General features: G+C 41.8%; 1 protein-coding gene across 24 annotated transcripts in view; it reads left to right on the plus strand.

Moving 5' to 3' along the window:
• Window positions 1-19,631, plus strand: part of eif4g3a (eukaryotic translation initiation factor 4 gamma, 3a) — a 65,987-nt gene that overhangs the window by 15,173 nt on the left and 31,183 nt on the right. For 11 of the 24 annotated variants that reach the window (XM_074639521.1, XM_074639640.1, XM_074639485.1 and 8 more), the window contains 8 exons: window positions 985-1,152; window positions 3,356-3,448; window positions 5,477-5,509; window positions 12,988-13,008; window positions 15,430-15,609; window positions 16,603-16,714; window positions 16,910-17,070; window positions 18,544-18,678. In XM_074639521.1, the coding sequence (XP_074495622.1) occupies window positions 985-1,152; window positions 3,356-3,448; window positions 5,477-5,509; window positions 12,988-13,008; window positions 15,430-15,609; window positions 16,603-16,714; window positions 16,910-17,070; window positions 18,544-18,678 (903 nt within the window). The remainder of the gene's footprint in view (window positions 1-984; window positions 1,153-3,355; window positions 3,449-5,476; window positions 5,510-12,987; window positions 13,009-15,429; window positions 15,610-16,602; window positions 16,715-16,909; window positions 17,071-18,543; window positions 18,679-19,631) is intronic. The other 13 variants (XM_074639505.1, XM_074639667.1, XM_074639551.1 and 10 more) reach the window with 4 other exon arrangements.

Raw genomic sequence — 19,631 nt, forward strand, 5'->3', positions numbered from 1 at the left:
TGTTCTCTGCAGTGGATGTGGGGCTTGTACACTCTTTTTTTCCCCCTTCCCCTCATGTACAGCTCCCATACAGCCTCTCGCCTCCCCTCCCCCATCCCATCACTCTGTATGTCCTCAGAATCACTCACTCGCCTGAAGCAGAGCAGGCTCCTCCCCTGGCAACAGCGGCTAGATTAGTTGCTTTATCCCAGGTCATCTGAGGGAAGTGGGCCACACATAGAAGATGGAGGGATGCAGACAGGGATTGGTACTATAGAGACTGTACAGAATATTGCCTGTAGATTTAAATACAATCTCATTTTGTAGATCTTTACTGCTTGAGCTGTAAAAGCTTTAACGGCCAGGGTGCGTAGAGATAAAAAAAAAAAAAAGGCCCTGGAGAGAGAGGTGGATTGCCCAGCTTTCCAGGCTGACTCTGTCTCAGTACCTCCTGCTTTCTTCCTGCAGTATCCTGTCTCATTCCCTGGTGTGTCAGGCTTGCTGCAGCACCTGCAGTTGTGCCAGCCCACAGCTGCAGCAGCCAAGGCCCATCCTGGCTGCCACACCACAGGCTCAGAGCTGAGTCAAATCTCCTCTCTCCCTGCCCATATTGAAGGAGGCTTGTTAAGCATGACTCGGTCGTATCTATTGTATCAGGTGCACTCTTATTTATCACAGATGAGTGGGATTGTAATATGATTACTTGACCCACTTTTGCCCAGACATCCTTGCACAGCATAATTGGGCACAGCAGGCTGCAGGCAGAGGCCAGAGCCACCCTGCAGGCTCTCAACACCCATCCATAGCACAGGTCTCAACCTCTGCACACATACAGCGGCTAATCCTCGAGCTTTAGCTTAATTTACATTCCTCAGCAGGAGGGAGGACTAATGACCTGTGGAATTCTGCCTCTCCTGTTCCTCCTCTACGTCATTTTGAGTGTGTGTGTGCATCAGTCTGATATAAAGTGTATCTGTCTAACCGTACTGTTTTTATGTAATGCAGGTACCCAGGCATGCTGGCCCTCCTTACACTGCTCACGACATCACAAAGGGACACCCCAACTTGGCGGGCACCCCGCCCGGTCATGCCCACTCCCCGGGGCTCTCTCAGGTATCACTACCCACAGCTTCCCCATATCGCTACCCTAAGGGCTGGGAGACAGGCGGAGGGGTGAGTTTATCACTGTGTCCGCCGTAAACCTCTCTGCGTATTCATGTTTGATCTGTCAATTTGTCCCCTTTGCTTTTTATGACTTGTGTTCTGGCTTGGTGGCAATGCTACTCTAGAATTATCATTTCAGCAATACAATCACATCATGACAAAATGTCACATAAATATGTTGTGACTTACATGTTTAAATGAATGAGAAGTTATTTTTTAAACCAAAACTTGTCACAGTGTAACATTGTGAGCACAATTTCTTTTTCAAAATCTTTTAGATTTTTGTTCTAGAAAAAAATAATTTGGATGAACACAAGTTAAACTTTTTGACTGTCTATTTTGAGATAATGCTGATATTTTGTATATTATTTCTGCCCATATCACCGGCCCCTGACGTGTGTTATTTGTCTTTTCTTACATCAGCTTCTTACACGTGTTGTTTTTCTGTTTGTCCCTTTTCTTTTACATTGCTTTAATACAGCAGTAAGCCATGTGTGCATAATTGTATTATTTGAATGCAATTCAGATTAATGTATCAATCTCTATGCACTGGTGCCTATAGACAAACATGCATCTACTATAGTCTCTATACAGCACCTGTTTAATCCTGATAAGGGTCTGGAGAGGGCAAGCCCAGCATGCATGTGGCAGAATGGAGATAAATAGTATATCCTGATTAGGTTTCAGGGCTGATGCATATATGGAGAAACGCATTTGAATTGACATGACCTGTTAGCCTTAAGATTATGGGAGGAAAGCAGAGCCCCTGGAGCGAACAAATGGGAGAACATGGGTTTGAACCCAGAACCTTCTTGCTGTGAGGTTGTGGTACTAACCACCTACATTGATTAATGTTTTGATGTAAGAGCCAACTGTCACTGATCATTGTCTGGTTTGTCAGCTGCAAAAGGTTGTGTCACTGTGGGAGGATATACTACATTGTGTCCGCCCTATTGGTAAAACCACGCCACATGAATCACCTGACAGTCATGATCACTATTTCACCACGAGGTTTATGATATACGATCATTTGCTCAACCTAAATTCAAAATGTGCAGGTCTGTTTTTAAACATATTGGAGCCAGATCTGTGAGCCCTGCAGTCCTCTGCGAAGCTTCAACACCATCAGTTTAACATTTGAAAGCATTGCCAGTCATGCTGGGGTGAAAGCTGTGTGGAAAGGCAAAGTGGGAAATAATTAATCAGGATTGGGAATACGTTTTAAAAGGGTATGTGGGTGTTAACTTGTGTATTCTACCAGGGTTAAGGGCAGAAGCAAAGTGATTAGCTTGGATTTTGGTAAGAGAGTATTTCATTAATTAGGATTAGAGATGGTTGGGGTCAGGTAAGGGTTAATTATACATGGTAGAAAACTTAAAGGGACTTCCTTCTCCGTCCGTAACTACAATGAGATCTATACACACGTGATGGAGATAGAATAGGGCAAATTCAAAGGACCAAAACACAACAGAAATAAGTCAGGAACGCGCATGATGGGAAGAAAGTTTCACCCACACATCACCCTTCTATGATTAAGACTTCATCACATCATCTGGTTACACTTTATTATTAGGAAAAAAAACGAAATAAATACAGTGGTAAATCTATGTAACGGGTTCATCGTTAACTCATTGTCAGACAGTGACACTGCTACTGTGATGCCGACATCTCGGACCGCTGTTCCGCTCTCGTTCACAAGCATGTCGTCTCCGTGACTCGGCTTCTCTGAAAGTATGTGACCATGCTCTCGAGGAATCCAGTTGTTCCACTTCACCGTTATAGCCTAATGGCCCACTGCCTCACCCTGAAGCAGCTGTAGCCTCTCACACCAGCATTCTATAGATCGTCTTGTCAGCCAGCACAAACTTAAATTATCACCACCATACCAGCAGCAGCTTGGAGTAGAGTAAGCAGATCTGCTTAAACCCAACTCTGCCTAGCTCCGCTGCACACTAGATGAGGAATAAAGCAACACAGGGTTTGCAGTCCTGGAGGGTACCAATTATCTTTGCGCAGCACATAAACCCCAAATCGAAAACATTTTCTCCCAGCAACATCCATGTTAGTATTGGCGGTGTATCGTTAAAGTTAGAACTGGTCTGTGAAATGTCTTAATGAAAAGACTAGTGACTGATTTCGGCACAGTTCCTGGTCTGTATTATAATGAACCCTCTCCTTCTCTTGTCTGTCTTTGCTTTTCTTCTTTTGACAGTCTCCATACAACCCTGGACAAAATGCTGTTTCCGCCCCTCTAGTGTATTCTCCCCAGACACAGCCAATGAATGCACAGCCACAAAGTCGCCCGGTGAGTGTCCCTCTGGTCTTCGATTTACAGCACACCTGCCTCCAAGTACCCAAACAGTTTGTGGTTTACTGTGACTGCAGGGCTCCAGACTTACTCTTTACATTGGTTGCACTGGTGCATTTTAACTTTTTCATTTAGGTGCTCCAGCACAACATTTTTCACTGCGCCTTTTGGCTCCAAAATAATACATTTAAAATGTTACCTTTTTTTGTCAGTTCCCATAGGCCTACACAATTTCTTAACACAATGATGTAAATGATTGTTACCAGGAATAAAGGTTCAGATAAATGTTTTTGAGTCGGATCAGGCCATCTCCACCAAAGATCTTGGATCAGAAGGGCGCTGGAAGTAAGGGGTTCCAAGGGGCCATTGCCCCCCCCCCACACACGCTATGCCCTCGTTCCTGATTTGCGAACGGGAGCAGATGAAGAAAATGTGTAAAATGCAAGAAACGAGAATTCAACGAAGCCGTGTAATAAGTTACGTTGGTATACAGTAAGAGGAGCGTAATGTGTGCGCGAGGGGTCGAGTGACCGAGAAACAGTTGCGCTCAGAGCAGATCAGCTGTTTGGTGATCATCGGAGCAGAGAAGAAATAAGCGGTGAAGTTGTCTCATGTTATTAAATGTAGCCTACAGTGTCACACACACACTTTTTGGCCCACTTCTGAAATGAATCCAGCGCCTCTGATCAGAATTAGGCATCTTACCGGGAACAGGGGTGACAGATTAGTTCGTGGTAACCTCCGCCGCTGATGACGGGTCTGGGCAGGGCCGTTCAGGGCTGGGGACAGGTGTAACGCCGGGCACCACAGCATTTTTCTTGACTAAAAAATTATCAGTAGTTTTCTTCATTTCGAACTACCGGTATGTTTTATGGTTGTGATGTTGCTCGAGAGGAGTACAGGGCGCGGTTTCACACATACACACACAGAGACAGACCTGGTAAATATCAGGCGCACCGGTGCAACCAATGAAAATATTTAGTCGCACTTGACAGATTTTTGGTCGCATATGCGCACTCTGGAGCCCTGTTTGATTGAGTCAGTGATGGAGGGTCCTGGTGTTCAGAAGTCGCAAAGAGCTCCAGAAATGTTGACCGATCTAAATCTGCTCATGGCAGTAAGGCACTTTAAATTTGTTTTTTTTAATGAGGTCTCCTTCGTTGTCTCCTTAAAGGCCCCTCATAGGCTTGTTGTGGTCGGTGGTATTGTATCACCGGTGGCATATGGGACATGAGTCTACACTGGTGTCATTTATTTCCGTTTGTTACAGCCCTGTCCAGGTGGGGTAGGAGCACAACATAAAAGTTAAAAGCTTGTTCCCTGTGTCTATGTTATCTTAGTTTAAATTATCAATGTTTGTTTACATTATTTATATAAAGTCAAGCTGCTCTGTGTTACACTTTTTGTTTAGTGTAGCCTAAGGAAAGCCACGTAAAGGTCACTAACACCTTTTGTGAAAATCTTGCGCCACAACAGGCCTAGTAAGAGATTTCTAAATATAATATTTTCTCTGCCAGCATTCCCTGCACACACACGCACACACACACGCACACACACACACACACCTAGTAAACATTTATTTATTAATCTTGCCTGGCTCCTGCCCAGCCCCCATCTATAGAGCAAAGCTAACCAGACCTCGGTCAGTGTGTGTGTATACACATCCATGGGCTTAAGTCTTGTTTTAAACTGTGTGGCTACAGTGTGTTTGCCACATAGGAAACCGGAAATTATCTTAATCCCACTATAGTATGCCTCAAAGCATACAAATTATATTCCTTTCTTTGTTTCACAATTAGGAATCACTTAAAGCTAATATTTGCAAATACACACGTGGACTTGGGTCTGAGAGCTGCATCACGTGTCTCTAAAGCTTTGTTGCTCTGTGGTTTTGTACTGTATTTTCAAGCATCTGCCCCCATCGCTCATCTTATCTCTGTGTCTCTCTTATGCTCTTTCTTCTCCCCGCTTTTTGCCATCACTGCTTCAATCTCCTTGCTGGACCTCTCCTCCCTCCCCCACCAGTTTGCTACGGGCCCTCGACCAACCCACCATCAGGTAATTTACCCCCGCTGAACGCCCCCCTCCTGCTCCCTCTCTTGCATCATCATCATCAAAGCAGTTTTTGCTGGTACCTGCTGGCAAAAGGGCTGTTTGTGGGATGTCTGCTGTTCCTTAAAAAAAAAGTCTTGGATTTGAAAGCACTTCAAGTGTCTTGGATACAGTTAAAGAGGTTTTAATTATCATGGGATGCTGCTATTTAATCAGCGTATCCAGCCAGGTGCACAGAGCAGTTTCCTGACGGGTGTGTTCTCGCACTATTCATGTTTATTTTTGTGGTGAGATTGATCTGAGTTCATTCCAAGAAATTGAATTGTTATTTAATAGTCTTCATCAGGTTGAGATGTAATGAAGCTTGTGGGTGTCTTTGGGCTCTGAGCGGAACAAGTAACCCTTTTTTTGCACAGTATGTTAATGATTGTGATTCTCCCAGCCTTCCATGCAGTTCATATATTTTTCTGAGTGACTATAAGGCATTTAACATGATAGAATCCTGATCTTCATCACATTTAACCGAAGAGGAAATGACTAGGGCTGGGTGATATGGCTGAAATCTTCTATCATGATATAGGTCATAGGTCATTTCATATCTCGATAACGATATATATCACGACGTAGCGTAGGTTTTCTTTTGTGTGTATATACGTATATATATAAAAATAATATATGATTAGTCTATATGTAGTAACTACATGGTAAAACCTTTTTCTACTGTTGTACATTTTGTAATTAAATACTTGACAAATGAGAAGTACTGAGTATTTTCTCATTTAAAAAACGAGTGCAACACTAAATGTATTGAAAAATAAATACGATAGACATTTTGACTATGCATATCGCCATATTGCCCAGCCCTAGAAATGACTAGTCAGTCTATGATTACATGTTTGAACTTTGTACTGGTGTTGTGAGCGTATAGTGTTTTGCTTATTGAAGAAGAAGAAAAAAAGGTGAAGGTAAAAAAATAACAAGAAGCTACATTATAGGATCAAATAAGTCACTTACCAGGATAACCTGCTAATCAGAGAGTGCTCTCTTTCAATTGCATCTACCACGAACACACCGTCGATAACAGCTAATGTGCCAATGGTGCCGGACACACTGCAGGGCACTTCCATGCAGCATTAATACTGTATGCACTGCAGTTCCATTAATGTGATGTGATGTCTTCAAACAGGATATTGGGGGTGAATATCAGCTCTTGCTGTAGCTAACACCAACTTGTCGTTTTAAGTGTTTTGATGTGGGAAGGTAATCAGATATATTTTTCCCTTTTATTTGTAAGGCATTAGTTGATCCAAGCGTAGTAGTGACATTATTTGCTATCGGGCTAGTGTTCAAGGATATTTTGCAGATTGCTTCATGCCAGAAAACAGAAACGGAGACATTGTTACTTCTGTGCTCGCACAGCTAAATCTGTGAGACATTTTTGAACACCCTCATGAGACCAGGGTCTCATTTGTTTCCAGTAATTACACCAAGGTACTGTAATTAAATTGGCTGTTTTATTGTTGTAGTATTGTATTGTTTGTATTGTAATTTTGTGGTCTAGATTAATTCTTCACAGCTACATCTAAAAGCCGAATTCCAGTTGGACACAAATGGCTACAAGAATTAGTCTTAAAGGAATACTTCACCCGCAAATTGACCAATTGTACATCAATTACTCACCCAGTGTTCGCTTGAATTTGTGAAGAAAACTTGTGTTTTTCTTGCATGCCTCCCCACGGGGAACGAAGAATCCAAAAAAACGAGAAAAGTCTTGATGAATTGAAATAAATGAGGGGCTGCGATTAGCAATAACAAAACTATATCAAAACATCCGTTTCTCTTACACAGCTTGTGCAGAATAATCCAAGTCTCATTTATCCAGCTCGTATGCTCACTACTTCCCAAAACACATGCATCTTCACTAAAACCTTACTGTTTAAAACACACTTGCACGGACGAGTAGCGCTAGGCCTGTCACGGTAACTAATATATTGTCCTAGAAATATATATTATTATCATTTAAGATAAGATAAGATATTCCTTTATTGGTCCCGCAGTGGGGAAATTTTCAGTGTACAGCAGCAAAGGGGCAAAAAACAAGAAGCATCAGCTAACACAGTAAAAAAAGAGCTAAACAAAGTGTAACAAAATATGAACCATTTAAATAGAAGGAATTATAAAAATAGGAGCAGAATATAAAGTATTGACAATAAACAGACAAATGATATTGCACAGTGAGAATGAAATGAAAATTCCATCTGAAAATATTGCACAGTATGAATTACACCTGAGTAGTAATGATATTGCACAGTCAGTATACAGTACAGTGCTGTTATTGTCAGTATTTGGTGTGTAAGTGTATTTGGTCTACTGGGAGCGATGCTGGTTGTGGAGTCTGACAGCTGCAGGAAGGAAAGTACCTGCGACAGCGCTCCTTCACACACTTCGGGGTGGAGCAGCCTGTCGCTGAAGGAGCTCTCCAGTGCTGAGATGGTGTCCTGCATGGTGTGGGAGTCGTTCCCCATCATGGATGACAGCTTAGCCATCATCCTCCTCTCTCCCACCACCTCCAAGACCATTTAATGTCACTGATATAATGATAATATAAGTACACCCTTTAAAAGAGCAATGAGCTTTTAACTCATCAGGATGTTCAGACATTGGAATTTAAAAAAAATATTAAAATCCATTCATTATCTGTAACGGCTTATCCTATTCAGGGTCGCGGGAGGGCTTGAGCCGATCCCAGCTGACATTGGGTGAAGGCGGAGTACACCCTGGACAGGTCGCCAGACTATCATAGGGCTGACACATAGAGACAGACAACCATTCACACCTATGGGCAATTTAGAGTCAACAATTAACCTAACTAACCTAGCCCCAAGCCGGGTTTGAACCTGCGACCCTCTTGCTGTGAGGTGACAGTGCTAACCAAATATTAAAATATCCTAAATAAATAAAATATGACTAAAATAAAAACCACACAACCAAAACAATAAATAAAATCGACTCTCAGGGTTTTGTTAACAAAAATGTGTGATGTCTGCGAAGCGCCCAAGTCTTATAATGGCAGGAAAAACCCTGCTGTTTATTCTGGTATCATGTTGGCTAAAATGTTGGTGACATGTAAACACAACGGGCAATAACAAGGTCAGCAAAAACTATCGAGATCATGTCCATATATTGAACCATAAGCCGATATAGTAATTATTGTGATAGGCCTAAGTAGTGCGCTTGCATGTTTTAGCGGGAAAGCATGTTTTGGGGAAGTAGTGAGCCTATGAATGGATAAATGAGACTTGGATTATGCTGCAGTTTTGTGAGTTAGTAAACGGATGTTTTGATAAAGTTTTGCTGTTGTTAAACACGACCCCCCATTTACTTCAATTCATCAAGACATTTCCCTGTTTTTTGATTCTTTGTTCGCCGTGGAGGCATGCGAGAACGACAAAGATTTCTTTAAGAATTCAAGGTAAGTACGAGGTGAGTAATTGATATTAGGGCTGTCAAAGTTAACACGATAATAACCCGTTAACGCAATTTTTTTTTAACGGTATTAATTTCTTTAATGCATTAACACAACGTTAGGATGTAGCCGGCTCAGTTTTAAAGCTAGAGTGAAGATAATGCATCATATGAAACTAGAAAACCAAAGGAATCCATTGGTTCCAACCATGTCTTACTAGCTTGTCGCGAAGGAGGTTAAATAACGCTCCAAACTTACGCTAAATTTCGGTGAGGAAAAACTCGCATGGCCATTTTCAAAGGGGTCCCTTGACCTCTGATATGAAAATGAAAATGGGTTCTATGGGTACCCTCAAGTCTCCCCACTTTATGATAATCACATGCAGTTTGGGGCAAGTTATAGTCAAGTCAACACACTGACAGATGTTGTTGTCTGTTAGGATTGAGTTTGCCATGTTATGATTTGAGCATATTGTTTTTTAAATGCAGTACCTGTGAGGGTTTCTGGACAATATTTGTCATTGTTTCGTGTTGTTAGTTGATTTCCAGTAATAAATATATACAGACATTTGCATAAAGCAAACATATTTGCCCACTCCCATATTTATAAGAGTATTAAATACTTGACAAATCTCCCCTTAAGGTACATTTTGAACAGATAAAAAAATGTGCAGACAACCATGCGATTAATCAAGATTAAATATTTTCAATTGACAGCCCTAATTGATATACAGGTGGTAGTTTTGTGGGTGAAGCATTCCTTTAAGATGCTGATTATTTCTCGTGCCAGTGCTCAGGTAGCCTGAAGTCAAGGAAAGAGTCGGGAACAGCTGTGTGGACCGGCCCCAGTGTGTGTGTGTGTGTGTCTGTGTTCATGGCTGTATATTACACTCTGGATCCTGTTAGGCAGCTGACACTTTGTGAACCAATGTCATTAGATTATCAAGGGCATGTTAATGTGTTCATGTCTGGCAGTGCAGTATTTATGGTGCTTTTGATGTATTACCTTGTGGATGCTAAGAGTCTTAGACATGTCTGGGCGCTGACATTCAGCCCATGTGACTTCCTGTTATCCTTTGTGTTTGTTGATTCACGGCGTAATGATTCACACAGCTGCCCACTTTTGAGATTGATGTGTGATTCACACCCCAAGATGTGCTCTGTGTAACTTGTTGTCCGACATCCTCACCTTCTGGATGCTTCTGTGTGGACAAATATTTAACAGACTATTAATAGTATGGTGTCAGTGTGTCGGCTGTGTTGTTCCCGCATTAGTGTGTACACACACACATACAAGTGCCCTGGCTGTCACAAAGTGGCTCTGGGATCTCTTGTGCCACCACGGAAGTGGAGTCGGAAAGCAGATGAAGCCGAACAGTGGCCTTTTATACCAATGGTGAAAACAGCCATTGTCCCCCTGAAACACACTCGATGCACAGTAAAGGGTGCATAGAGATCAGAAAATTCATTCATTTGGCCAAAACATAAGTCCGTCTTCAAACAAGGATCATCATTATTTCATTTATTGTTTCCTTCCACTTATTGGTGCAACTGACTTTTTGGGGATTTCAAACACGGCTTTTGTTTGCGTTTGTGTGCGAGCCAAAATGTCAAAGCAAGTGGAAATTACACTAAAACAAACAACTGTTGTTGTTGTATCCTCCAGGGAGCTGTTCAGAGTGTAAATACTTGTATTAATCTGAGTTTTACCCCTGAGTGTTTCCATGTCAAATAATAGCAGGACCTTTTAAAGAGATAGTTGGGGTGTATGAGGTTCTTATCTTCAGTGTATTACCTACAGTAGATGACGGTCGGCACGCCCCCAGTTTGGAGAAACACACAGGAGTTACCGCATGGAAGCAAAGCAATGTACTGCTGTGGAACTGGGGCATTTTTTAGCCACCTAAAAAAAGTCCATATCAGTTTAAGTGAACGCTATATTTAGAATATTTTCCAACAGGGAACCGAACTGAAAGTGAAACATATCGATACTGTTTTTGTCAATGGAGTCTGGTGGCTTTGGAGAGAGCATAGATAAATTTCACTTTCGGTTCAGTTCCCTGTCGGAAAGGGGTGTCTCCTACGGCAAAATAAAGCAGTCAGTGAAAATATTTTAAATATGATGTACACTTAAACTGATTGATTTTTTTAGGTGAGCCTTTCTTTTAAGTGGCTAAAATGCGTTTTGTTGCCGGCCCGTCCACAGCAGTAAATTGTTTTGCTCCTGAGCGGTAACTCCTGTCTGCTTCTCCAAACTGGGGGTGTGCTGATCGTCCTGTACTGTAGGTAATACACTGACTACGGATAAGTACCTCATACAACCCCACTTTAAAACACCCCAACTATTCCTTTAACATACCGTACATTTTTGTTTGCATTTCCACCTCAACATGCGGCATACAGGTAATGGTGTTGACAGTGTTTCAAAAAGTTAGAACAGCGTTACTTTTGGCAGGTGACTGCCAGGTCCATTGGGGCTGGAATAGTAAACTGTGGTAGACTGACACTCAGACTCAGGCTGCACAATTTGAGAAAGGAAATACCCCTTGGAAGCAGGGTCTGAAATTATCACCCGCCAGCCGCCAAATGCGGGTGAATTGTTGGCAGCGGCAGGTCAAATCGTCAGGCCAGCCGCCACTTTGGCAGGCGGGGAAAACGCTAGGGATGGGAATAGAGAACGGGTTCCTAGTTGTCCGATTCCTTGGCATCACATGCCTTCGTGACTATCGATTCCTCTGTATTGATGCTTTCTGACAGTTACGCTTGCACAATGACGCAACGGCATACACACGCTGTATCATGTTTCAGTTGTTTGGGACCGGAGCCATGGCGGAAAGAAAAAAAGCGCTCAAAAGCATGGCGCTACTACTACGACTACTAAACCTGAGGAGACGCACACTATTTTCCCCCTGATAATGCAACACTGTGAACAACAAATCTGTGTTGAAATCAACAGGAGGAGAGTCAGAAACGTTACCTGTTAGAAGTCTGTGGGCAGCACAGTCCTGCTTGGTTAAATAATGGAGCTGCTAGCGTTAACAGAGGTTATGGTGCGACATTATGGTGTGTTCAACTTTCTGAAAAAAATGAGTATCGGGTGAAGGTAAATTCTAACATCATGATGTGTTCAAATGTAATCTCGTAAAATGAAGTTTTGCGAGAAAATGGAATAAATAGTTGTTTGTTTGAGATGTTTTCACAGCAATATCTAATAGATATTAGAGAAGGAATTATGACCTGTTTAACTTCCTAACACTAGCTCTAAGCAGCTTATAATACATCATTAAAACTACTTATGTCACAATGTTTTTTAATCAAAGCAAATATTTAAAGCAAAATACAATAATTTATTCCCTAATCATTTGACTTGTGTTTTTATACAAATAATCACTATAGATGACAATAATACAGTACAGTACTGTGTACAGTACCCTCCCAACCCCGAAAAACAGGGCTCCCGGAAGCTACAGTGTAATTCAAACACTGTTTTTTTTGTAAAATATATCGAACATCGAGTGACGCTAGATCTAAAATGTTATTCCTTCTTTTAGCGCAGAGATTTCAAAAGCGGCAGATGAAATTTCTGAGTGGAAGACAAAAAAAAAGTACTTGCCTGCCACAGTGGCGGGCAGTGAAAAAAGTTAATTTCAGAACCTGCTTGGAAGGAAAGTGAGAGAGGATTATGTGCATGTGGAGATCTGTGTGTGTTATGTCAGGGTGGCAGCACACAAGTCAAATGCTGATGTGACATTTTCACTGTGACTTTTAAGCTTTTTTTCCCCCCCACTCTACCACCCACTCAACGATAAACCAGCTGTCACTCTCGGGGTCTTCTCTATTGTTATTTTTGCCAATCAAAGCAGCTCAGGACCCGTTACAGGGTCAGGTGGATGGAAATAATTGGGTACTTTCCTGTCTTGATGTGTGTGGGTGAATGATCGCCTGCTTGTTGTTGTATTGAGTCTCACCGGTGCAGTGTCCCATTGGCTTTTCTCTCTTTCCTGCTTTCACTACTCAAGGGAGGATTCAGGCCCATCCAGGTAACATTAACCTCTCTTTCTAAAGTCTCTCTGCAGACCCGCATGGCATGATGAGGATCATCCTCAAATGATCCCATCCCTCCTAACTTTTAACCCTGTGCACCCCCCTCATCTTCACTACAGTGTATGCTCAGTAGAGAGGTCTTTCATTATCATTTATTCCCTTAGTCTTTCATCCTTTAGAGGACCATTACTGCACTTTTCATTTCATCATTTTGTAGTTTCTGCTCCATTCATTACTCATCTTCTTGCACAATGTAATGAACAGCATGCGGAATGAAAGAGACTGTGTATTGCTCCCTAAGATAAGTGTACTGTATTTCCTTCTACATCTATGTGATAAAGTGTTGCCTGTTGGAAATGCGTTAATATTATTATGTAGATGCCCATTTGATGTACGCATGGTTTCAGTGTTGCTGGAGAGCACACTTATTGTTTCAGTGATTGCTTTAAGTTACAAAGCACTTTTGTTTTTGTTGACAGTGTTGAAAAGTTGTTTTGTCTGTCGACCCATATTTCTTGCTTTGCCAGCGATTTTTTACTGAGACCGTCTTCGGTCGGCTGGTAATGAACAGTTTCCTGGTCGTTTCCCAGATTTCCACAGGGCTATTTAAAAAGAAAGCCATTGAACTTGACTTATTATGTTAAAGGTGATTTCCCTCCTGGATATTTTTAGACGGGTTTTACAGCATTGTTTATCCTGCTCTCCTTCACTGGAGCACAGTGTGAGCGTGGTTGGGTATTCCCAGCGTGAGCCCTACTTGTTTAGAAGTCAGTCACAGCTGTTGGCGGTGGTCTTTCTTCAGGCCCGTCCAAACACACAAAGCCTGTCCAATATTAAACTTTTAACTGATTGTGACACGTGCTGTGTAGAGGTCATTGTAGCTGCAGTCACTACGAGTATATTTTAAGTTTTCTATGCTGTGTGACGGAAAAGAAAAGGCCATATTGCTGCCCGATGTAGAGCGCCATGCCGTGCGTCACGCATTCAGTACAACTGCAAAGTTGGCCAAGCTGCTCAGGCACAAAAAGAGGTATTTGAAGCCATTCAGCTGTCCAAGAGTTTTTATTTTCTACAGCTGTGGAGTTTGGTGCAGCTTGTTTACAGTTAAGACAGACTGGCCAAAAAATAAAGAGTTTAGGAGAATATAAAAAACAAGAAGTAAGGAAATTTACACTTTGGCTATTCCCCTTCATGTTTTCTGCAGGAAACAGTAATCAGGCCGGTCTCTGCCAGCGAGGTCTGGTCTGCTTTGCTTTCAGAAAGCGATCCAAAGTCCTTTGTTGCTTATCCAACCATAGGAAGGAAAAAAGACATTTAAAAACCCAATGACCCCCACCTCCAGGCAAAATCACTACCTTAAAGCACCAGTGTTTCTGTATAGCTGTGGGATATATCTGTGACAAAACCCTACATTTTAGTTTTATCTCCTTCCTCCTCTGTTTGTAGCAGTGGCGTCAGGTTTCATTCAGTGAAGGGAAATGTCTCGTAGCCAATTAGTCAAAAGTCTAAACCACCACTGTTATATTATTTAATGAAAATTAAAAACTATACTATTGGTTAAATCATATCCTGATTAACTGGAATACAACGGAGAACAAAAAACCTGAATTAGAGATAAATCACAGAACAAACCAAAACCCACAAAGTGTAGAGAAATCTGCTTTTGTTTACAACTTTTGATACAAGTATATCCTGGTTTTTCACTCTTGTATTGCTAAACCATAAGTTGCCAAGGTGTTAAAAAAAATTCAAGTCAAGATACCACAAAGGTCCCTCGACGACAATAACACAGAAGTTCTGCAGCCAGACTCCATTCTGTTTGCGAAACAATCCACCACTTCAATCATTTGTATATGTCTGCCTCCATCCCACCTTCATAATAATAGTAATAATAACCTAAAACCATAATAAACTTCATGATGAACATGGGGCATATTGTGAATGTCTGGAAGAATGGAGACAGTTCACTCTGTAGTTGTATACTAGTAGGGTTTTGTGCCATGGCTTCCTTTTACTACGTTTTTTCTCAATATGAATTGATGATGCTTTTAAAGCTTCTGTTTAGTTGATGAGATGAATGTAGGAGGAATTAGGACCAGAAACAGAGAGTGATTGATTATAGAGGCATTAAATAGTAGTATGAAAGTGTGCATGTCTGCCTTTCATCCCTCAGTCTGAGTTCAGAGAAAGTCGCGGTGCTTGGCCTCTTTTTTTCCCCCCTTCTTTTAAAGCTGCTGATAAAATCCAGAACTGTCTCACTGTGAGAAATGTGCAGGCCAAATGGTGAAGACATCTGAAAAGCTGTACTTGTTTGTAGTTTCGATAAAGCGTGGCAGCATGTGGAAATGAGACTGCTGCCTCTGGGATAGCACTTAATGTCTTTTATTCAATGCGTCTCTCTCACATGTTGCTTTCAGTTTTTCCAGAGGACTCAGATGCAGACTGCGAGGCCCGCCATCCCTGCAAACACACCCTCCTTACGGCCTGGCTCCCAGACTCCCACGGCGGCTGTCTACCCCACTAACCAACCAATCATGATGACCATGGGACCCATGCCTTTCCCTTCCCCACAGGCTGCACAGTACTACATCCCACAGGTGACACAGACGCACTGAACTGGGTCTTAAAAATTACATGTGATCTATACCTCAGTTCCAGCGATTTTCTTATTTAGATTTATTATAACAAACACAGATTCTGTACATTACAATTACACTTTCAATCTTTGATTAGAAGTAAGCAACTATATGTTAATGTCACATTTGCTTCAGCAGTTGTGATCATTTTTCATGTGTTGATTCGCTCTAGAGGTGCGACCTGTCAATTACAAGGCAGCCACGCCCTAAAGCATCCCCTGCTTTATGGTCTATTTGACTAAATGGGACCATAATTTACTAAATGAACATCACGCTGTATTGAAGAAGACTTGAAACTAGTGATTGAGAGCATAAACTCATGTTTACAATGTTTACTGAGGTAATAAATCAAGTGAGAAGTAGGGTCATTTAGACTTCTATATAGTCAGACTTCTTAATGCAACCAGAGGAGTCGCCCCCTGCTGGCTATTAGAAAGAATGCAAGTTTAAGGCACTTCCGCATTGGCTTCACTTCTCAGACCCGGAGGTTACCACTTGGTCCATACCTCAGTTCCAGCTATAGTTATGTCTGCACATTAGATATATAAAAGCATTTTCCCCTTTTATCATAACAAACACATATTCCAAACATTAGCATTACCCTTTGTCTAATGCGAAAATTAAGCAAAAACATTTCAATTTCACATTTACTGCCGTAGAGCACCTGCGATTCTTTTGTTTTTGTGCTGTAGACAAAAGAGAAAAACACTCTGGTTGCAGCTGGTCCTGGTTGGATTTCACTGATTACTAGAAATACAGTTCATAACACTGGTCGAGGCAGAATTTGAAAGAGGGCTTATCCAAAATCTCACAGAAGGACGATTAAAATCCCTTAAATAAAAGCTGAACATTCAAAAGAATAACATCACTGATTGCAAAAGTGAGCAGTTTTTAAAATTAAGTTTGTACAGTATCTGATATGTTAAGCTGTCTCTCTGTCCTCTTTCCTTGCAGTATCGCCACAGTACGCCCTATGTGGGACCTCCTCAGCAGTATTCTGTACAGCCTCCGGGGCCTGGCACCTTCTATCAGGGTCCAGGACCAGGGGAGTACCCTGCCCCATATCGTGAGTCATTAATCCAACAAAGACACACATCAAGTACTATTTCCACGTCAAATTTAAATCTGATTTAACCACAAATACACACAACTTTATCAGCCTCGTGTGCCTCCCCAAAGCAGCGGGGTGTAACTGTGTATCCGTTGTACTAATATCTGTTTTCTTCTCTTTTTGTTTTTCCTTTCTCCCAAATGTATTCAGATCCCCTCAGGTACCACCCGCCTGTCTCACCCTCGGTTCCTGCTCCCGTCCCCACAGCTGGTCCACCCTACTACCAAGGACAGACTGTGTATCCCCCCTCACCCCCCATCATAGTGCCTACACCACAGCAACCTCCACCAGCCAAGCGTGAGAAGAAAACAGTGAGTATCTTAGTAGTTCTTTTGTCTTTTTTTCTAGAGGTCCATATAAGATGCTTTTTCCCCAATAGATTTTTGATTGTCTTTGACACTCTAAACCTCCTTTTGTCAAATTTGAATCTTTTGCTTTCATGGAAGCTTGTAAAATAATAGTACAAATTAAAATTGTAATCTTTTGTTGGAAAAACAATCTCAACTTAAAGGGATAGTTCAGGTGTTTTGAAGTTGGGTTGTATGAGGTACTTATCCATAGCCTGTGTATTACCTGCGGTCGGCATGCCCCCAGTTTGGAGAAACAGACAGGAGTACCAGCACGGAAGCAAAGCAATGTACTGCTGCGGATGGGGCCGGCAGCAAAACGTATTTTAGCCACCTAAAAGAAAGGCTCACCTACAATCATCAATATCAGTAAAAGTGTATGCTGTATTTAGAATATTTTCACCACTTTACCTCGCCTTCAGACAGCCCTTTACAACGGGGAACTGAAACCATTATCTATACTCTCTTCAAAGCCACCAGACTCAATTGACAAAAACACTCATTTAAACTCACAGAACACGGTAAGTTTCTGGTCTCCTGCTGCCTCGATCGGTTAGTTTGTTTGATTTATTGTGTGACTCCGAACTAACCCTTTAAAACACCAAAGTCACACAATAACACAAACAAACTAATCGATCAGGGCAGCGGTAGACCAGCAGCTCCCATGTTCTGTCAAGTAAAATTACTGTTTTTGTCAAAGGAGTCTTGTGGCTTTAAAGAGAGAGCATAGATAACGGCTTCAGTTCCTAGTCGGGAAAGGGATGTAATTTTTTTAATCTAAATCTAAAATGCGTTTTGCTGACAGCCCCGTCCATAGTAATACATTGCTTTTCTCTCGTGTCTGTACTCCTGTCTGCCTCTCCAAACTGCTGACGTGCCGGCCGTCATCTACTGTAGACTGACTATGGATACGTACCTCATACAACCTCACTTCAAAACACCTGAACTATCCCTTTAAGGCCCATTTAGCAGCTATTCTGGAGTTTTCGAAGACATCATGATTTCTATCAGTTGTCGCACTCATACAGATGTTCAAATTTCCATTTCTTCCCGAGCTTTTTAAGGATTTTTTCTTCCATATAGGCTTGAAAGTTGAGCTACACAGTCCAGCTTTGACCTCGGAAAACAGCAGCTGACAAAACAATCTCCCCTCAAAGTTCATTTAGTAGCTGTTGTGGAGCTTTCGATGTTATCATACAGTATAATCTTCGTCAGCAGATGGAGTTTGCTCAGTTATTCCATTTTCTCTTTGTGTTTGAGAGTAAGAGAATCAATTTGCCTTTGTTTAAATAGATTCAATATTTTGAATAATATCTGTTATTATTAACTCTCATTAGTGTATAATGCTGCAGCTGGTAAGCCTGCGTAAGACATGGCTGAGGCAGGGTTGCTCTAAGACTCGGCCGCTTTAGTGAGGTCTGTTTTTTTGTGCCATTGTCCTCCCAGATCCGTATCCGTGACCCCAATCAGGGTGGCAGGGATATCACAGAGGAGATCATGGCAGGGGGTTCAGGGAGCAGGAATTCAACGCCTCCTGTCGGCCGCCCCTCCTCTACCCCGACACCCCCACAGGTAGGCCTACAGTACTGACAGTAGTGGTGTAGCATTAAGAGCAGCTGATTCGACTGAAGCTTCAGTCGAGGAGAGGAGAGACATCTCATGTTCCTTTGTTGCAGTGTGATCCTTTCTGCTCTCTGCCATGTGTGTGACGGACGGGACACAGCCTCTGTGTCTTTGGTTATTTATTCGGCCAACTTGCCCTCTCATGAGGAATTCATGATGGCTTTCTGTCCAGATCAACCTTCAGGACTTCTAAAAAAAAAAAAACACTTTTGTTATTAGTATTCTATAAACGTGGTTAAGTGTTTATGTTCTTCAGCTACACATCAGCCCCAGTCATATGGTCCTGGGACTATTTAGGTTAAAAAGGCCTAAAGAATAATAATGAAAAAGAGTAATTTCATTAATATCACATACAGTTTATGTTTAGACATGCAGGTGGGTAACATGACTTCTTAAAAAACCCTTTACACGTAATCTTCTCCTAATGAATTCACTATAATCTTGGTAACAGCTGTTTTAATCTTACACCTGCTTTTTTTTCTATCACTGTTTTCTATTCACTCACTATCTTTTACAGTAGATTGCATTATGTACTGTCTGTATTCTCCTGCTCCTCCTACAGAATCCACTCAGATTTGGTTATCTATCCATTCTGTTCTTTGAAAAAATCAATGTAGATGTAGAATGGAGACCAGCAGGGCTCTGGGGTCTTATTATTGAAGCTGAAAATCGTTGTACTAACACCGTTGGCACATTTTAATACATGAAATGTACCAAGCCCAAATAAAACCGCTTTCCTGGATTCTGATGAAGGACATTGTGCCTTCTTCCTCCCTGTGTCCTTCTGTGGATGTTAACAGTCTTTCCTCTCTTTCTCTGTCTCTTTGTGCCCCCCTTTTCATTTATTTCTCTCTGTATCTTTTCCTCTGCATTGTTGCGAGCCGTTCCTCTCCTCCTGCCAT

Source organism: Sebastes fasciatus, chromosome 1 (assembly GCF_043250625.1).
Source record: "Sebastes fasciatus isolate fSebFas1 chromosome 1, fSebFas1.pri, whole genome shotgun sequence".
Lineage (NCBI taxonomy): Eukaryota > Metazoa > Chordata > Actinopteri > Perciformes > Sebastidae > Sebastes > Sebastes fasciatus.